Source organism: Emys orbicularis, chromosome 3 (assembly GCF_028017835.1).
Source record: "Emys orbicularis isolate rEmyOrb1 chromosome 3, rEmyOrb1.hap1, whole genome shotgun sequence".
In the NCBI taxonomy this organism is placed as follows: domain Eukaryota; kingdom Metazoa; phylum Chordata; order Testudines; family Emydidae; genus Emys; species Emys orbicularis.
In genome coordinates, this window is record NC_088685.1 from 13,946,377 (window position 1) to 13,964,094 (window position 17,718).

The window sequence follows — 17,718 nt, forward strand, 5'->3', positions numbered from 1 at the left end:
GTATTTAGGTTGTAAACTCTCTGAGGCAGGAGCTGTTGTAACGCCGGCAGACCCTAGTTGTTGGTGGGTAGGATCAAACCAGGGATTTCTGGAGCTTAGTGCATGAGCCTCTACAGCATGAGCTAAAAGCCAACTCCCTGTTAGCTAAGGTTGTAGAGCAGACTCATTAATCTCTCTCTCTAAGTGGTCTCGGTGCCACTAGATGGGACAGAACACCACACCCAGAAGGTGTGTGGGTTACACTGTCTGTACAGCATCAAGGACAATGAGGTTCTGATCTCAGTGGGGCCTCAAGGTACTATTGTAATATAAATAACATTGCCACGCGTCGCAGCCCAAGAAGATACCTGTGGTCTGGGATACCTCAGTGCTTGGGCAGGGGGAGGAGTCTGAGTTTGACCTCACTCCCTGAGGTTGTCCAGAAGACCATGTGATAAGGGACCCCATCCCAGGAGCATGGGCAGAATGTTGTCAGCAGCAGAACCTGAACCCAACCGTTTCACAATCATCGCAGCCCTACGGTGTCGTTTCAGAGAGAGGGAACAGGAATGAAGAGTGATGGAGCGGGAAGGGGGAAAGGAAGAACAGACCCTCCCATCCCCACACAGTCCAGTCTCTTTCAGTTTCTTTCTTTTCTCATCTGTCTTTCAAGCCTATCCAATCTCTGCACTATGCACTGTAATAAAACTCCCTCTAGGCTCACTAGCCTGGCTGGACTTAGCACCAATGCAAGAGGCGAGCTGATCACCCTCCTTACTGCACACACCGAGTTTCTGTTCCATTCGCCTCTACCCTTTTCATTTTTTAATACTGCAGAATGCATAAATAAGGGAAAGTGTCCTTTATCATCTGAATATTATTCAGATACGATAACACCAAGGGGAGATTTTTCTAGCCACAGGCAGCATAGGTGTATGGAACTTCTTAATGTTACAGAATCTCATGAATGGTGATGGTACTGGGAGTTCAATCTCTTATTCAGAAGTGGGTGACTTTGGCTTTTAATATAATTTTCCTCCTATCATAAAAATAAATAAATGACACCAATGCCTTCCAGGCATTTTTGGATTAAGCTGACAATTGACCAAGAGTCCAAAGAGTTCAGGTTATTAATATATACAACTTCACAGGCTTTCAAAGTTTCAAACTTTATTTGACTCTGATGTTAGTGTAACCCACACACCTTCTGGGTGTGGTGTTCTGTCCTATCTAGTGGCACCGAGACCACTTAGAGTTAAATGAGGCTGCTCTACAGCTTTAGCTAAGAGCCACTTAGCTTTTAGCTCATGCTGTAGGGGCTCATGTGCTAAGCTCCAGAAGCCACAGGTTTGATCCCGCCCGCCAACGACCGGGGTCTGTTGGTGTTACATAAGCAAGTTTTCAGTGAGTTTTTTCCTGACATGTAGCAATGCACTGGGAGAAAAGACCTCAGGAGCAGACTGTATTTGCACAGACACACCAACTTTGCCTAGGTGTTCAGCAGACAGGCCTGCTTTGCCAAAGTGATCAGTTTTGGATTACAAATCACTTTAGTATTGAAGGCAGGGCTAATGAAGGGTTGTTAACCTTGATGGATGAGTGTTGGGCAGCAGGACTGTATTTAGCCTGCCCTGATTGAAGGGTCACCCTAAATTGAACCTCACTTGCCAAGTGGGGGGTAGGGATGCCAAATCCCAGTGAAAATGAGAGGGGGTTGGGATAGATGTTCCTATGTTGTGGTGTGGTCTCTGCCTAAAGAATCGTAGACACCATTTGACACTCCCCACCCAGCTGTAGTGTTTAAAGACAGAGCTGATAGGACTCAGTGGAGAGTCCGTGTTTCTGTTCAGTTATTACTAGAGCTGAAATAATTGATGAGCAGGTCTAGGGGCTAAGGCTTAGACCTGATCTGGGGACAGTGTTGCAGTAAAAGACAATGAAAAGGCAGCTGCACAGAGGTTGCCCACCACCCAGTGAAATCACTAAGAGCTGAAATCAGTAAGAACGAGGCTAAGTGGGGGAACTTCAGAACACGGCATCACAGAAGTGGCAGTGAGTGGCAAGGGAAGGGTGGCAGAGATAACAGTGCCAGCAGTGTTGAGCCAGTTGCAGCGGTGGAGATGTAAACTGTGCCTGCTTGGGGTAGCATTCTATCCTCCTCTAGTAGTGGCTAGGCCAGATAGAGATGAGCCTGCCACAGCCTGGGCTAAGGTCACATCTACACTACCGGCCTGATTGGCGGGTAGTAATCGATCTATCGGGGATCGATTTATCGCGTCTTGTCTAGATGCGATAAATCGATCCCCGAATCGACACCTGTACTCTACCTTGGCAGGAGGAGTAAGCAGAGTTGACGGGGGAGCCGCGGCGGTCGACTTGCCGCCGTGAGGACGGCCAGGTAAGTCGAACTAAGATACTTCGACTTCAGCTACACGAATAGCGTAGCTGAAGTTGCGTATCTTAGATTGATCCTCCCCTAGTGTAGACCAGCCCGAAGCGAGATGTGTCTTTTAGCTCACGCAGTGGAGACTCATGTGTTAAGCTCCAGAGATCCCAGGTTTGATCCTGGCTGCTGCTGACTGGCATCTGCTGGCATTACAGAGGCATGGCTCAATGCCCCCTTCCCCTTTTTTCAGTGGTGGGAGGTGGACCCACGTGAATGCATTTCTGAACTCTGGGTCTTCACTGACTAAGGACAACCAACGGTGGGTGTGGTGCAGTGGAGGAAAAAGGAGTGGTGTGTTAAATGGATATTTGTTTGTCAAACTTTCCTGCCACAAGGTGGAAAACTGAGCAAAGGACACTGCCCAATATACTGTGGATGGTTGTTTTCTTATGGTTACATGCGTCTGAATTGTGGTTGTGGTGTTTTCACAAATGAATGCTGGATTCCCTTTCCCTGTCAATAAAAGTTTTCTTTTGTTATATACAGAGTCAGTGCTTGTGGTCTACACTGCAGAGTTAGGTCGATGCAAGACAGCTTCTGTTGACCTAACTATGGAAGCATCTACACTTAAATTTCGCTCCCGCTGACTTAACTACCCCACTATGCCAACTTAATAACTCCACTTCCATGAGCAGCGTAGAGTGAAGGTTAATGCCGTTAGGTTGCTGCAGTGTCAGTGTAGACACTGCGCTGCCTATGTGGACTGTCACTGGCTTTCAGGAGCCTTCCCACCATGCCCCACACCGACAGTACAATCAATACAAGCACTCCTGGTGAGGATGTGCACTGCTGACACAAGGAGCAAAGCGTAGACATGCACAAGCAACGTGATTACTGAGGCAGCTGTATGCCGATGTAAGTTAGGTCAACTTAATTTTGTAGTGTAGATGTGGCCTCTGAGGTGCCCAAGAGTGGTGTTTAGTTTTCCCAGGTTACTGGATGGGGGATCGAGCTGGTTCTGTTTTGCATTGTTAAGAAGAATCCCTAGGTACTGCACCCAGCCCTTGTTGCTGCCGACTCCACCTGGCAGAAGTTACATTTACATATAGAATTGGAAAGTACCTGCTTCAAGCTCTGCTCAGAGGGGCTGGTGGCTGAGAGGAGCCCAGTTCCTTCTGCCTCATTAAAGGGACTCTTTAGAATGAAGGTTATAAAAGTCCCCAGATTGAATCCTAGCTGTGGTAATGCACTGGAGAGGCATCTGCAGTGACAGAAAGATCAGTACCTGACTAGGAAGTCTGTGTTTATTAGTTAAGTGGACTGGACTACCCATCAGAAGACACAATGACTAGCTGAATCGGACTTGCTTTATCTAAGGGAGCTGGATAGCTCAGAAGAATGTTAATGGAATATTTCAATTTTACATAACTCAACCAACCTCCACACCCCCAACCCTTGCAAGGCTATCGGCTAAGTGGACTTTGTGATGTAGGTTTGGTGGTCACAGTCCAGTTGCTAGTGCAGTGGGAAGGTGTCAAGATTTCAAAAAACTGCCACCCCAGTTGGCAACTTGACTAGAGAGGCTAAGGGATGGATGGGGGTCCATGGAGACTAATGCTCACTTTTCTAGAAGAGGCCCTCTAGCCCAGGGTTGATGCGCATGGGCGGGACAATGTGCCGAAGAAGCTTGCATTGCTACAGCTTGTGTTGTGAAGAGACTTCTTTTGCTCCGACACTTGCCCATGCACTAGATTCACCGGCTCAGTGGTTTGAGCATTGGCCTGCTAAACCCAGGGTTGTGAGTTCAATCCTTGAGGGGGCCACTTGGGGATCTGGGGCAAAATCAGTACTTGGTCCTGCTAGTGAAGGCAGGGGGCTGGACTCGATGACCTTTCAAGGTCCCTTCCAGTTCTAGGAGATGGGATATCTCCATTAATTAATTAAACAAACAACTTGATTGCTTCATGTCTTCTCCTTTCCACAGGGCCCCAGTCACTCCAGATTGGAATATCTTCATTCGCAAATTGTACTGGCCTGGATGTACAGGTGAAAATTGAGGACACTGTGGCACAGATCCAAGCACGAACAGCCTATGGCGTCGATGTAGTACTGCCTGCAATGGCAGATGGATGGTACAACCTTTCGGTCATCATCAATGGCATTGCAATCGGCTCACATGGGTGAGTGAATGTGCCTATTCCCTCGAGGATGTGAACTTCATTAGCTAAATTCTACCTGGGATTTTAGGGTTAATGGAAAAGCAAAGGAAACATGGGCTCAGTATCAGAGCCAGCTTGCTAACAAAGAGCTCCACTGTATGTTTTACAAATGATTAGCAATTACTACGACCCTGATTCAGCAGCGAATACCTGTTCAGCAAAGCTCTTAAGCATGTGCTTTAGTCCCACTGCAGTCAGTAGCACTTTGTACTGCTTCAGTAGTATTTGTAATATCTGTCCCTTCATGTTGCTCCATAGAGACCCTGACCAGCTAGTTACATGCCTGGGTTCAAGGGGAGAGAGTCTTTGTGGCCTGGAATGACAGTGCCTTGTAAGAGGGCACTCGGGAGATGGCATGGAACCAAGCAGGAGATGTAGGGAGGCTATTCGGGGATCCAGCCAGGAAAGGCAAGGAGAGAAAAGCACGTGGGATAAAAAGGAAAAGTAAAGGACTGATCCTGTGTTTGTGTTTTGCAGAGTTGATCCGTTCATCCAGTACAACACTGAAATCCTCAGCATAGAGCCCTGCTGTGGCTCCGTTCTGGGTAAATACTGCGCTTAATTTGTAATGAAAGAGGTGCCGGGGCTCAAGCAATTTTTTTTTTTTTACTTTCATAACTGATGTGGCAAGCCCAGAGGTGCTGGAGTTATGAACTGCCAAGCTCAGAGGTGCCGAGGCTCAACCCTGGCACAAATTAAGCACTGGGTAAATAGCATCAGCACATCTGTCACCACTTCTGGAGGCCATCAAGGGATCAAGGACTCATCTCCCCTCTGTGATTGGGAAGGACGTCCAATTTCACATTCATTTAGATGATGGCATTTGTAAATGCGTGAACCCTTATTATGTAGACTTGCATTGACAGGCAGCAGCTGCCTGCCTGGGACTCTCTGGGTGTGTGTGAGTGTACTGAGCAGCCCACCTTTGGATTGTCTGGCTAATATTGGAACAAGTTGGCCATAGGGCTGATGACAAGGTCCCCTGTCCTTTGAATTTGTTTCCCCTCATGAATGAACCAAATGCACAAAAACCACTCACACCTGAATAACTGGTGCTGGCTTTTTCAGTCCGGACCTCCCAGTGCTTAACATTCAATGTGCATAAGTCTTTGACGTATACGCAGAGTCCCACTAGGACTAAAGCTGACCATAAACCTTTGCAGGATCAGGGCCTAAGTGGAGTGTCTCTATTGCTTTGCTGTGTAGCAGATATGGAGGCAATGAACATTTTAAGTTGTAGAGAATTAAGTTGTCGATTTTGCTCTGTCTCACACCAGTGTAAATCAGCAGTAACTCCACTGACCTCAGTGGAGCTCCTCCAGTGTAAAACTGGCATTAGGAAAAGGAGAATCTGGGCCTAGTGGAGGGTGGGAAGGGATGCATAGTCTTATGCTTGAAGTGCAGGTCTGGGAGCTAGAAACTCACGGATTCTATGGATTGCCTTAGCCAAATCGCTTAACTCCTCTGCTGGCCATAATCATAGAGGGGCTTTGTGTCGGTTCATTAGATAAAGTGTCAAATATTATTATTCAGCTTTGAGAGCTGATGCCAACTTAGATATAGCGAAGCCCATCAAACTGGAAGGTTAAATAATAAAAAATGTGGATTGTAGAAGAATTCTCTTTTTAGAAGTAAATTCAAGGTTTAAGAAAAATGTGATTGGTTACGAATGATGTTCAGCTCCAGCAGCATGCCAGGCATTTTACTGAGGAAAGTGGAGACGGGGATGCTACCCCAAAGAGTGTACTCTCTGGGGATCAGGATGCTTCAGAACCTGTGCTGAGCGAGAAAGCTGGCCAAGTCATACTAGTTCCACTTTTTTGGTTTTTGAGAGGACTGGGGTTTATTGACTTTATGAAAAAAATGTATTGAAACTTTCTAGAAAGTCACATAGGATAACCAGTGAATAGTCTATAGTCCAGGGCCACCTTCTTTAATTTGGAGGACTATCCCACACAGTAACTATAGGCTGCAGCATGGGATGCACCACTTTGAAGTCAGTGGAGGCTGATTGGCTCAGGATGGAGTATTGCAAGCTGGGACATGGAGTTTCACATGGTGCATCTCTGTATTAAAGATGACGATAGCTGCAATCTGTTCAGTTTTATGCCATTAACATGTGTCAAGGCTGTATCCCCACTTTGAACTTTAGGGTACAACTGTGGGGGCCTGCATGAAGACTTCTAAGCTTAACTACCAGCTTAGATCTGGTCCGCTGCCACCATTCCCAAAAACTAATTCCCTTCCCTGGGAAGCCTTGAGAAACCTTTCACCAATTCCCTGGTGAATACAGATCCAAACCCCTTGGATCTTAAGACCAGGAGAAATTAACCATCCCCCTCCTTCCTCTCACCAACTCCTGGTGAAAACAGATCCAACCCCCTTGGATCTAAAAACAAGGAAAAATCAATCAGGTTCTTAAAAAGAAGGCTTTTAATTAAAGAAAAAAGGTAAAAATCATCTCTGTAAAATCAGTATGGAAAATAACTTTACAGGGTAATCAAACTTAAAGAGCTCAGAGGACTCCCCTCTAGTCTCAGGTTCAAAGTACAGCAAACAAAGATAAACACTCTAGTAAAAGGTACATTTACAAGTTGAGAAAACAAAGTAAAACTAAGACGCCTTGCCTGGCTATTTACTTACAAGTTTGAAATAGGAGAGACTTGTTTAGAAAGATGTGGAGAACCTGGATTGATGTCTGGTCCCTCTCAGTCCCAAGAGCGAACAACCCCTTAAACAAAGAGCACAAACAAAAGCCTTCCCCCCCCCCAAGATTTGAAAGTATCTTGTCCCCTTATTGGTCCTTTGGGTCAGGTGTCAGCCAGGTTACCCGAGCTTCTTAACCCTTTACAGGTAAAAGGATTTTGGAGTCTCTGGCCAGGAGGGATTTTATAGTACTGTACACAGGAGAGCTGTTACCCTTCCCTTTATAGTTATGACAACATGTGACCTCTTGACGTCATGGCAGGTTACCAATACAGCCTTGAATTGGGCAAGATTTGGGCACACCTTGCTATTGGGTCCTCCAAAAACTCTGTCATGCTAATGGAGCCGTCAACAAACGATATCGTTTCTAGGGAGAGCTCTCTTGCTGAAGCACTTGCTAAAGATCTTGCAGGATTTAGGCTTGGAATAGAGGAATTTAGGCCTGGGTTATAGCAGCTGAAAGTCTCAGCTCACCCCACTGCGTGTTCTGATTTGCTTAATCCTCTTCCTAGCAGACAAAGGGTTAGCTTTGGTGATGTCTGCACTGCAGTCTGATATTTCTCCACCGCTATATGGCGTTGCATCACAACCTCGTGTGCAAGTTAGTTCATGCCACTCTGCACAAGGAGGAGGGGACCAGCCCATACTCCAGGGACGTATAGCTGGAATGCAGCTGCCAGGCAAACAGCGATCACAGGGTAAAGTGGCCAGTTTTGAAGAACCCTGTGCTTGGCAAACCCGTCCTTAGATTAGGGATTAGAATTTTTCAAACTCTCGCTGCTCTCCCCATGTTAAATTATTAAATGTTACACACTGGGATGCAGTGGTGGGTGAGGGCTAGGAAGCAGTGTCATATAAACTCAGGGTCCCTATATGGTGATCAGGTGCCAATGAACTTCGTTTTAAGGGCAGAAGAGGCTGAGACAATGCGGCTGTAGAAATTTCCGTGGCGTTTCACCATATTAGAATTCACTCTGAGCTGACTCCATGGCGCTAACCGTTTCTGTATCCCTAGGTGGAACAATCCTCACAATCTCTGGAAAAGGCTTTAGCCAAAACCCTACCCTGGTTTCAGTCTTTATAGGCACGCAAACCTGTGATGTTACCCGCTTGGTGGAAGAAACAATATGGTGCCAGACCCCACCGGCTGCTGACTTCTCTAATATAGAGTCCCAGGACATCTCTGTACTTGTGGGGGTGTTCATTGGTAACAGATCCTCTCCACTCCTTCCCTCCTGGAGCTTCCCAAAGAGGAATATCACCTTTACTTACCAGATGGCTTTGACTCCGGTAGTTACCTCTGTGGAAGTAAAAATGATGAATGATAGCCTGTGGCTGGACATAGAAGGAATAAATATAACTGGTTCAGTGGCTAAGCTGGGAGACTCTGAATGTGAGCTGGAGTTTCAATCCGACAATGAATCCACAACCCTTTCTCAATGCTCCTTCCCACTGAGCACTCTGGAACCTGGAATCTATCCCATCAGAGTTCTCCAGAAGCAGCTGGGCTATGCCAACGTGACGGCAGCACTGCAGAACTTTACATTAGTCCCAGAGGTAAAGGCCATAATTCCATCACAAGGTTCAGCTTGTGGTGGGCTGTTGTTCACTATATCCGGTCTTGCTCTAAAATCCAGGAGGAATTCAGTTCGTGTGAGCCTGACGGGTAACTATACTTGTGAGATCCACAGTGTGGATTACAACAGGATCAGCTGTGCTCTTCTTCCAAGGGAACCTCCTCTGGATGACTGGTGGTTGCCTGATGCATCTCAAGCCCTTAATGTCACAGTGACGGTAAATGGAATCCAGAGTGTCTGCCTCACAGACTGTGCACTCCACCTTCTGAAAGAGTGGACCCCTAAGGTAGATGCTGTAGTCTGGGAGATCAATGGGACATTGTCATCTCTGCTGATCAGAGGCCAGAGATTAGCTTTGGCAACTGATGAACTTGTGATACAAGTGGACAACCGTGACCCTTGTAACGTAACTTTCTGGAATGAGACCAGCATACAATGCCAGACAGGCAGCCTTTCCCCAGGGGAGCACAGCCTTTCTGTGTCCAACAGAAGAAGCGGGCATGCTTGCTTCAGCAGGGACTCCCGTATCTTCACCGTCATTCCTTGGGTGCTCAAATTTTACCCCCAAAATTTCAGTACCAATGGTGGGGGCCTTCTTGCCATACAAGGGGCAGCACTGAAAGGAAGGAACAGCACTTCCGTTCTTGTTGGGAACCGACCCTGCCTCATTACAGATGTCAGCTATGTGGTTCTCCGGTGCTCTGTTCCTCTGGGCAATGGGATCCATGCTTTAGCTCTAGAAATAGATGGCATCTTGTACCACCTTGGTGAAATAAGTTACAGTGAAGAGTTCACCCCCATTTTCCTTTTCCTTCTGCCTCCGGTGGGTCTCCTTTTAACAATGACCGTGTCACGGATCACGGGGGTGGAAAGCATGCACATTTCCATTGGGGACTCCCCCTGCACCAACATCACTGGCAATCACACCACTTTGCAATGCTCGGCTCCCCGGCTTCCTGCTGGAGAATACCGGGTCCTCGGCGGCGACTTCCTCCGAGGCTGGGCTTCGTCAAACTTGACATTCACCTCTCAGTTTACTGTCACATCGACACGCAACAACTGGGGTAAGTGCATCAGTGGCTGGGGATGACTGTCTCCTGGGTAACAGCAGTGACAGAGATGTCACAATTTGTATTTGGAGTTTGTAAGAGAGGAAATCACTAGTGACCCCCACCTGCCCCCAACAAACACACTAGAATCTAGAGTATCAGGGGAGAGTGAATGTGGCCTGATTTGTTTCTTTCACAGACTATGAGCGAGTGTCCTGGCTGGGGGGTCTGTCAGCTGCTTACATGCTAAATTCTGTTTTCAGGAATTCATAATGTGATCTCTTAAATACCCCTACCCATCCCCCATAAAATAAAATCCTTATTTGGGTGTGAAACATAGTATCCAAGATTCAATGGAAGAACAATGGTAAGCAATCAGAGACTGTGTTGATGGGCACAAGCACAAAATTAGAAGACCGACCGATCTATCTATCTAGGTATCTCTGCAAGGATTTGATCATAGACTCATAGAATATCAGGGTTGGAAGGGACCTCAGGAGGTCATCTAGTCCAACCCCCTGCTCAAAGCAGGACCAATCCCAGGACCGACCCTGCAGAGTCTTGTAAAAACCTTATATTGGCAAGCAGTTAGATCCCCATGTTACTCACACACGACGATGCCACTTGTTTACGCATCACAGCGGAGTGCTGATTAAACTGTTATACCACATCTCGCCTCCATAAATTCTGCACATTCAACGTGTGTTACAGAAAAAAAGAATTTTAAGATCTTGGGGAGTTTAAAAAAAAAGATGTTGTGGGATGGAAAAGGTGATTCCAACTGTGCAAGGCTGGTTCTAGCAGACAGGGATATGGCTGGTCAGAAATCTTCTGTTGAAACATATTGTTTGTTGGAAAATGCCAGTTCATCAAAAACAAAACTATTTATGAGAAAGAGTTGTTTTTGACAACTCTCCCAATTTGAAAAAAAGTTGGTAAATTGTCAAAATAGGATATTTTGACATCTATTTGAAACAATTAGTTTTTTCGGTCTGAATCACTGGCTTGTTTTGAAATTTTAGTTAAATTATACCAAAAAGGGTAATTATTTTTTATATGAAACATTTTGATTGACCCAATCCAAAAACTTTTTAGGATTATAGATTTGCAAAAAAACATTTTGAGATTTAGATGCGTTGTCCTGATTTGAGAGATGATTTTTTTTTTTGAAACTTCAGAAATTCTCACAGGCTGGGAAAACAGTTTCCCACCAGCTCTAGACAGGGAATGGTGTACTCACACAAAAGCAGGATGACCTCCCCTTCTGGCTGCATGGCTGCATACACCACAGTACTCATTCCAGACTGGGGCAAATGAAGGCACAGAGGGATGCACACTCGTGTTTTCCAAAGCGTTCACTCATTTTGTTCCCTTGGTATTTGGGTGCAGAACTCGAGACACCTAACGCCTTATTTTCAGAAGGTCTGAGTGCCTCCAGCTTCCACTGACTTCTGAAAATATCTGACGTTAACTCTCTTAAGATGGACACACAAAAATGCAGGCACCTGAAGTCAGTGGATACTTTTGAAACTCAGTAACGCAGCAAGTCAATGACAGAAATCACTATTTATTTATGTCTTTATTATAGTACCTAGGGGCCCCAGCCAAGATCATCGTGCTAGGTGCTGTACAGACACCTAGAAAGAGACAGTCCAGCCCTGAAAAAATTACAATTTAAATAGACAAGATAGACAAATATTGGCAGGGGAAACAGAGAGAGGCTAAGTGACTTGCCCAACATCATACAGCAGGTAATTATCAGAGCCCCACACTGCCTCCATTGAAACGGAAATCGTAGGCCTGATTCTCATCTCACTTCCACCAATTTTAGATTGGCATGACTCTTTTGAGTTCACGGAGTGCGTCTACTTAACCTTAAATGGGTACATGGAGGAACCGACAGTCCTTAAATTTTGTCTTGGGATGGGGCATTAAGGGTAGTGCAGCATCGCAACCACCCCTCACCCTCTGTAGAGCCATGCAAGATGCAGTGGCCAGAGATGATCTGGCTCCAAGTATTAGTTGTGGATAACTGAGGCACATCTGTGATGGCCTTTCCCTTACCCATAATGCAGAGTGTAAAGGCAGATTTTGAGGCCCTTGTAAATTGAGGCTGCAGTTCCAGGCTGGTCTCATTAACGGCCAGTCATGAAGCTCTGTTTTAAATCCCTTTCTCTATTCTCTTCCTAGGTGGCCTGGGTGGAGGGGCAGTGCACATGCACGGCACTGGGTTTGCTCCAGGAAACACCTCCATAACCATCTGTGGCGCTCCCTGTGAAATGCTAGGTGACACCACGACGACCGATGTGAGCTGCCTGGCCCCGCGCTTGGACGGTCAGTTAACATGTTGGGATGGATAATGAACCCTCCTAAAATCTATCCCCGACCTCAAACCACATGTCCTGAATTCCCATTGCAAAAAATCCTAGCGCAGATGAGGAGAGGGGCACCTCTGATGGCCCAAAAACTGCTATGGGGAAGGGAGAGGAGCCAACATGGCAGCAGCCACCGCATCCTGACCCTCATCCAAAATCCCACTGATGTCAATGGGAGTCTTTCCATTGATGTCAGTGGGCATGGATCAGGCCCTCTCTGGAAACACCACATGGTCACTGCTTTGTGAGTGTGTGGGAGATGTGATAAGAGATGGTACATGGCTGGATGACAGCCTGTCTCTGCAGCATCATTCCCATGGGAACAACCCAGCAGAAGCACTCACACCTTTCTTCTCTTGATGGCAGGAGGTAGGGAATGGGGGGGAGGAGACTATGGCATGCATGCATGCATGCAGGGTATTGTTATTGGCATAGCAGTAGCTTCTGCAGGCCAGGGCCCGATGTGCTAGGCAGTCTACAAACATATGGCAAAGAGATGGTCCTGCCCCGAGGGGCTTACAGTGCAAGCTACTCTAAGGGTAGCTCAAAGAGTAGGTTGGAGGGGCTAAGTGAATACCCTGAGATCTCTATGTAACATGGACAGACCCTGGTTGTTGGTGGGCGGGATCAAACCTGGGACCTCTGGAGCTACATGCCTCTTAACTAAGGCTGTAGCAGACTCATTAATCTCTAAGTGTTCTCAGTGCTACTAGAGGAGACAGAGCACCACATCCAGGACGTGTGTAGGTTACATACGTTTCCTAGCTGAGGAAGGGTGTCTGAAGCTTCAGCGACTCTCTAGTTGATATCCCGGGTGAGCCCCGACTTGAAACACCGACAGACCCCGGTCATCGGGGAGTGGGATCGAACCTGGGACCTCTGGAGCTAAATGCATGAGCCAAAAGGCACATGGCCCTTAGCTAAGGCTGTAGCAGACTCATTAATCTCTAAGTGGTCTCAGTGCCACTAGAGGGGATAGAACACCACACCCAGGAGGTGTGTGGGTTACATGTAATATTTCTTCAAATTCTAGAGACCTCCCTGAGGTCAAAAGTCCCTGGCCTCTGCTCCTCCATGGATCTATAAATCCCTCCCACCCTATGGGGTGATGCTATGAGAGTATCTGTGACTGCCAACTTGTGGAATTCCCACTTGTCATTTTGCCTCATCCTCTGGGTTTCTCGATAAGCAATCTCAAAATACAAACCAAAACTGTGTGTGTTTGGATGTGGGCGGAATGAATCTGAGATACTGTAAATAAACATTTATTTAAACAGGATTTGGGAACAATCCTAGGAACTTTCCTTTAAGCTCTGTCCTGGGAACTGGGATATCTCATGTTAAAAGACTCAGTGCTTGAATACCGGGATGAGGGGAGGGGGAGACTGGTTATTCAAGAAAAAGAAATAGAATAAAATACAAGAAAATGATTGAGACTATGAAAACATGAAGAACGGTGTTTCTAAATTTATTGTGCTTTGGACCATTGCTGAGGTGGAGAGAATATGCTTGTCCAGACAATACTTCAAATGGGCACTAGATGTCAGCAAGCGAATGCTGATTGATTGTATCAAAGAGTTTCTTGGTTATTTAGTTTGGGGAATTGAGTTGGGTAGGTTGCACTTCCCACTAAACAGACACATAAGACTTTCCCTTGTTTATTGCTCAGCTCTTGCTGAATTAAGATATTTATCTCATATCCTACCAAATATGCCATTGAGAAGGCTAACTTCTCTCTCTCTCTCACCTACCCTCTACCAGTGATGATCTGTTACACTTAGAAAAATATTTGTTTTTTTCTGGTCAAGCAAAACAAACTAAAAAACAAACTCACACTAGTTTAGAGCCAAGTAGATATTTGCAATGCTGGTATAGGCACATAAACATATAAAATGTTTGTGTACACAAACTCAAATGCGTTCATATCTTGGAAACACACCACAAATGGTAAAATAGCCTGATATTCATATTTTGATTATAATTATATTTTCAGGTGATATTTTTAGATGATAATTGGCCTGCCAAAGATCTTTTTAATCTAGCCTCACATCTGCTGTTTACTTGGTACTATTCTCTGGGAGTTTGACATTTGTGATGTGCTGGCTGGCCCCTACCAGCTAGACTAGTGAGCTGTTGACATGCAGAGCTCCCTTTTGCTAGCCTCATTCACTCAGCAGAGAGGTTCCGAACCACTGCAGTGGTACAGGGAGACAAGCTGTGTACAGAGGCCTAGGGGACATGATTTTGGGGCCTTTGCTACACTTCAGTACAGAGGCACATGCATGCAGATTAGAAGCACGTTTGATATTTCCTGGCTGTGCCCAGTGCCTAGGACTGGTGAAGTGGATGCATTCCTCTGTTACATCACATCCTGCTGCAGAAATACCTCCCCTTCATGTATTTTTATGTAGACCACACACACACACACACACACAGCGCCTTTGGATGATTCCACCAACTGCGAATATTTTTTTTAAGTCATGGTATGTGAGTTTCCTTTTATTTTTAATATTGTTCTTGCTGCTTATCTATCTAAGGTACTTATTTGTGAGAGATCCTGGGTGTTGAATGTGAGTTGATGGGTCCCCAGGCAGTCCTCGGACTGCCGGTACCAGCAGGAAATGTGGGCTGGTGGACCCCAGTTCACCCGAAGCACGGACCCCAAAGCTCCTAATTGGAGGAGATGCCCGGCCTCTCTGATTGGCTCGGTCTCGCTCTTTAAGCCAGAAGGAGACACAGGAAGTTCTTGGATCAACTAGGTGAATCCCTAGCTGAGTGCTACATGAGACCTTGCCCTCTCACCTGATTCCTGATCTTTGCCTGGCTCCTGCCTTCCTGGCTTGTTCCAGATCCCTGCTTCTGTGCCCCCCCCCTTCCCCTGGCTACTGTCTCCAGCTCCAACCCATGGCCTGACCCCTGGCTCCGACGCCTGACTCCTGCTCTGGTGACTACATCTGACCACCACTGCTCTGACCACTAGGACTGACTTCCCGGTCCACGGCAGTTTGCTTGGAAAACCAACCTCTCTCAGCAGGTCCGGCTCCTTATCCCAGGGAGTACTGGCTCCGCATGAGCCATTAAGCCCCTCCAGATGGATAACCAAGCTGTGCAACATGGTTTTCACAGCTGATTGTCAAGAATCGGGCACTGCAGGAGTAAGTTCATCGTGCTAGCAGACACTTTTGCGCAGCCTACAGTTGAAAACAACACCTCCTTGGGAACTGTCTGAGAAGCCAGTAGGCTGGAGAAGCTGAAGTTGAATTAATCCCATGTCAGAGTGAGATCTTATATAGCAGATGATCCAGATACAACAAAGCCTAAAACATGGTGGCAGTGGTAATCAAGTCCTAGACAGTGGGGAGACCATTCAGAGCTGCACTGCAGAGAGCAGAATACTTCTGTGAGTATACAGTTTGCTTTATAGGACAAGGCTGATAACAGAAAAATGGAGGGTCTGAAGCCTCTGGGGGCATTAAACCTGCAAGCGAAGAATTTAGTTCAGGCATGGAAGAGCTGGAAAGAGGAAATTAACCCCGCTGGAAGATAAAGAAGATGTGAAAATAAAACTGTTTCATTACCTGATTGGAGAAAAAAGGAGAGAGGTAAGTGAGACTCTCTGAGTGGAAATTTCCCAAGCTCAGCACACCTTAAAAGCAATAACGGGCTGTTTTGGTACTCTCTCTAACCCCAGGAAGAATGAAATGGTGGAAAGATATCATTTCTTGACTTGGGATCAAGCAGCTGGAGAGGATATAGATGAATAAAGCACTGATTTAAAAATGTTAGCAGCCAGATGCAGTTTTGGAAATATTAAAGATTCATTGATAAGAGACCGGATAGTGTGACCAGATATGAGACTTACAAGTATGAAAGTGGTTGCTGAGGGAAGCTGACTTGACTTTGGGGAAAAGCTTTGTCCATGCCATACATAAGAAAGAGAAATCAAACCCAGATCCAACATCAGTAGATGACAATGCTACAGACACATGTCAATACTGTGGGAGAAACCAGGAAAGACAGAAAGAAAAGTGTCTAGCTTGTGAGGAAAAAATGCCATATCTCTGACAAAATGTAATCATTTTGCAGCCAAGTGTTTGTTTTTTCCCCAGAGAGAAGAAAAACAAATCCAAGGTACACACAGTAACTAAAGAGAGCAATAATGAGTATGAGGACATTGTCTGAGTGACCGAACAGATGATAAACATAGTGCAAGAAGACCCTCCTAAGCACCAGAAACAGTTGTATGCAGCCAGGTTATTTGGGAAGAAAGTGATACAATTTCAATTAGATTGATTGGGATAATGTTACAACTTGTGCCACAGTCTGGTGAACCCAAACATATGGTTGGAAGAGACCAACCAGCTGTTAACAATGTACAACCAGATCACATTAAAACCCATTGGGGAAATGTAAAATTAAATTAAGAAATCCAAGGAAAAAAATACAGACTGGACTTTGTAGTCATAGGCGATGAGACAGCACTTTTGCTTCTGGGCAGCAAGATTGTCTAAGCCATGAACCGGATAAAAGTACAGTTCCAGAACATAATGAAAGTGGATAGCAAGATGACTAAGATACATTGGATGATATTACCTTGGTCTAGGAGATGATACAGAGGGAGTATCAAGATATGTTTCAGGGAGATGGACAGTTAGATGGTGTTTATAAAACAGAGATTGACACCAGTGTGAAGCCAGTTAAATTGCCAAAAAAGGAAAGTAGCTATTGCATTATGATAGCCATTGAAAGACAAACTGCAGAGCTTACAGAACTGTGGAATTATTCATCCTGTAGAGAAGAACACAAACTAGAAAAGCAGTCTTGTGGTGGTAAGAAAGCCATCTGAAAAGCTGAGAATATGCATAGACCCAAAGACTTTAACCAAAGCTTTGAAATGGAGCCATTCCCCTCTGCCTACAATTGAGGACATATTAACAGATCTGTCTAAAGAGAGACTTTTTACAGAATGCGATATGAAAAATGGATTCTGGCACATTGAATTGGATGAAAAATCCAGTTACTTGACAACTTGTGCAACTCCACTTGGGAGATAGTGATGGTTAAGGATGCCAATGGGAATCAGTTCAGCACCAGAGGTATTCCAGAGCAGTCTGACCCAAGTATTGGAGGGCTTGATGGGAATCTGGACAATAGCAGTTGTGTTGATAGTGGGAGAGGAGGATGATCCAGAACAAGCTCAATGAGATCATGACTACACATTGCCACATTTCTTTTACAGAGATGCAGGGAAAAAAATAATAAATTGAACTTGGACAATCTCAAGTTGAGCGTAACTAAGGTGCCATACATTGAACATTTGTTGACCTCCAAAGGCCTGAAAGTAGACACAGAGAAAATAAGGGCAATTAGAGAAATGCCAAGACCCAGTGATGTTAAATGAGTCCAAAAACTCCTGGGAATGATCAG

The 17,718-nt window shown here is 45.7% G+C and overlaps 1 protein-coding gene across 1 annotated transcript in view; it reads left to right on the plus strand.

The window, feature by feature from the left end:
* Positions 1–17,718, plus strand: part of PKHD1 (PKHD1 ciliary IPT domain containing fibrocystin/polyductin) — a 382,916-nt gene that overhangs the window by 66,093 nt on the left and 299,105 nt on the right. The window contains exons 29-32 of the mRNA XM_065401532.1: positions 4,350–4,545; positions 5,062–5,129; positions 8,306–9,931; positions 12,107–12,250. Coding sequence (XP_065257604.1) covers positions 4,350–4,545; positions 5,062–5,129; positions 8,306–9,931; positions 12,107–12,250 — 2,034 coding nt within the window. The remainder of the gene's footprint in view (positions 1–4,349; positions 4,546–5,061; positions 5,130–8,305; positions 9,932–12,106; positions 12,251–17,718) is intronic.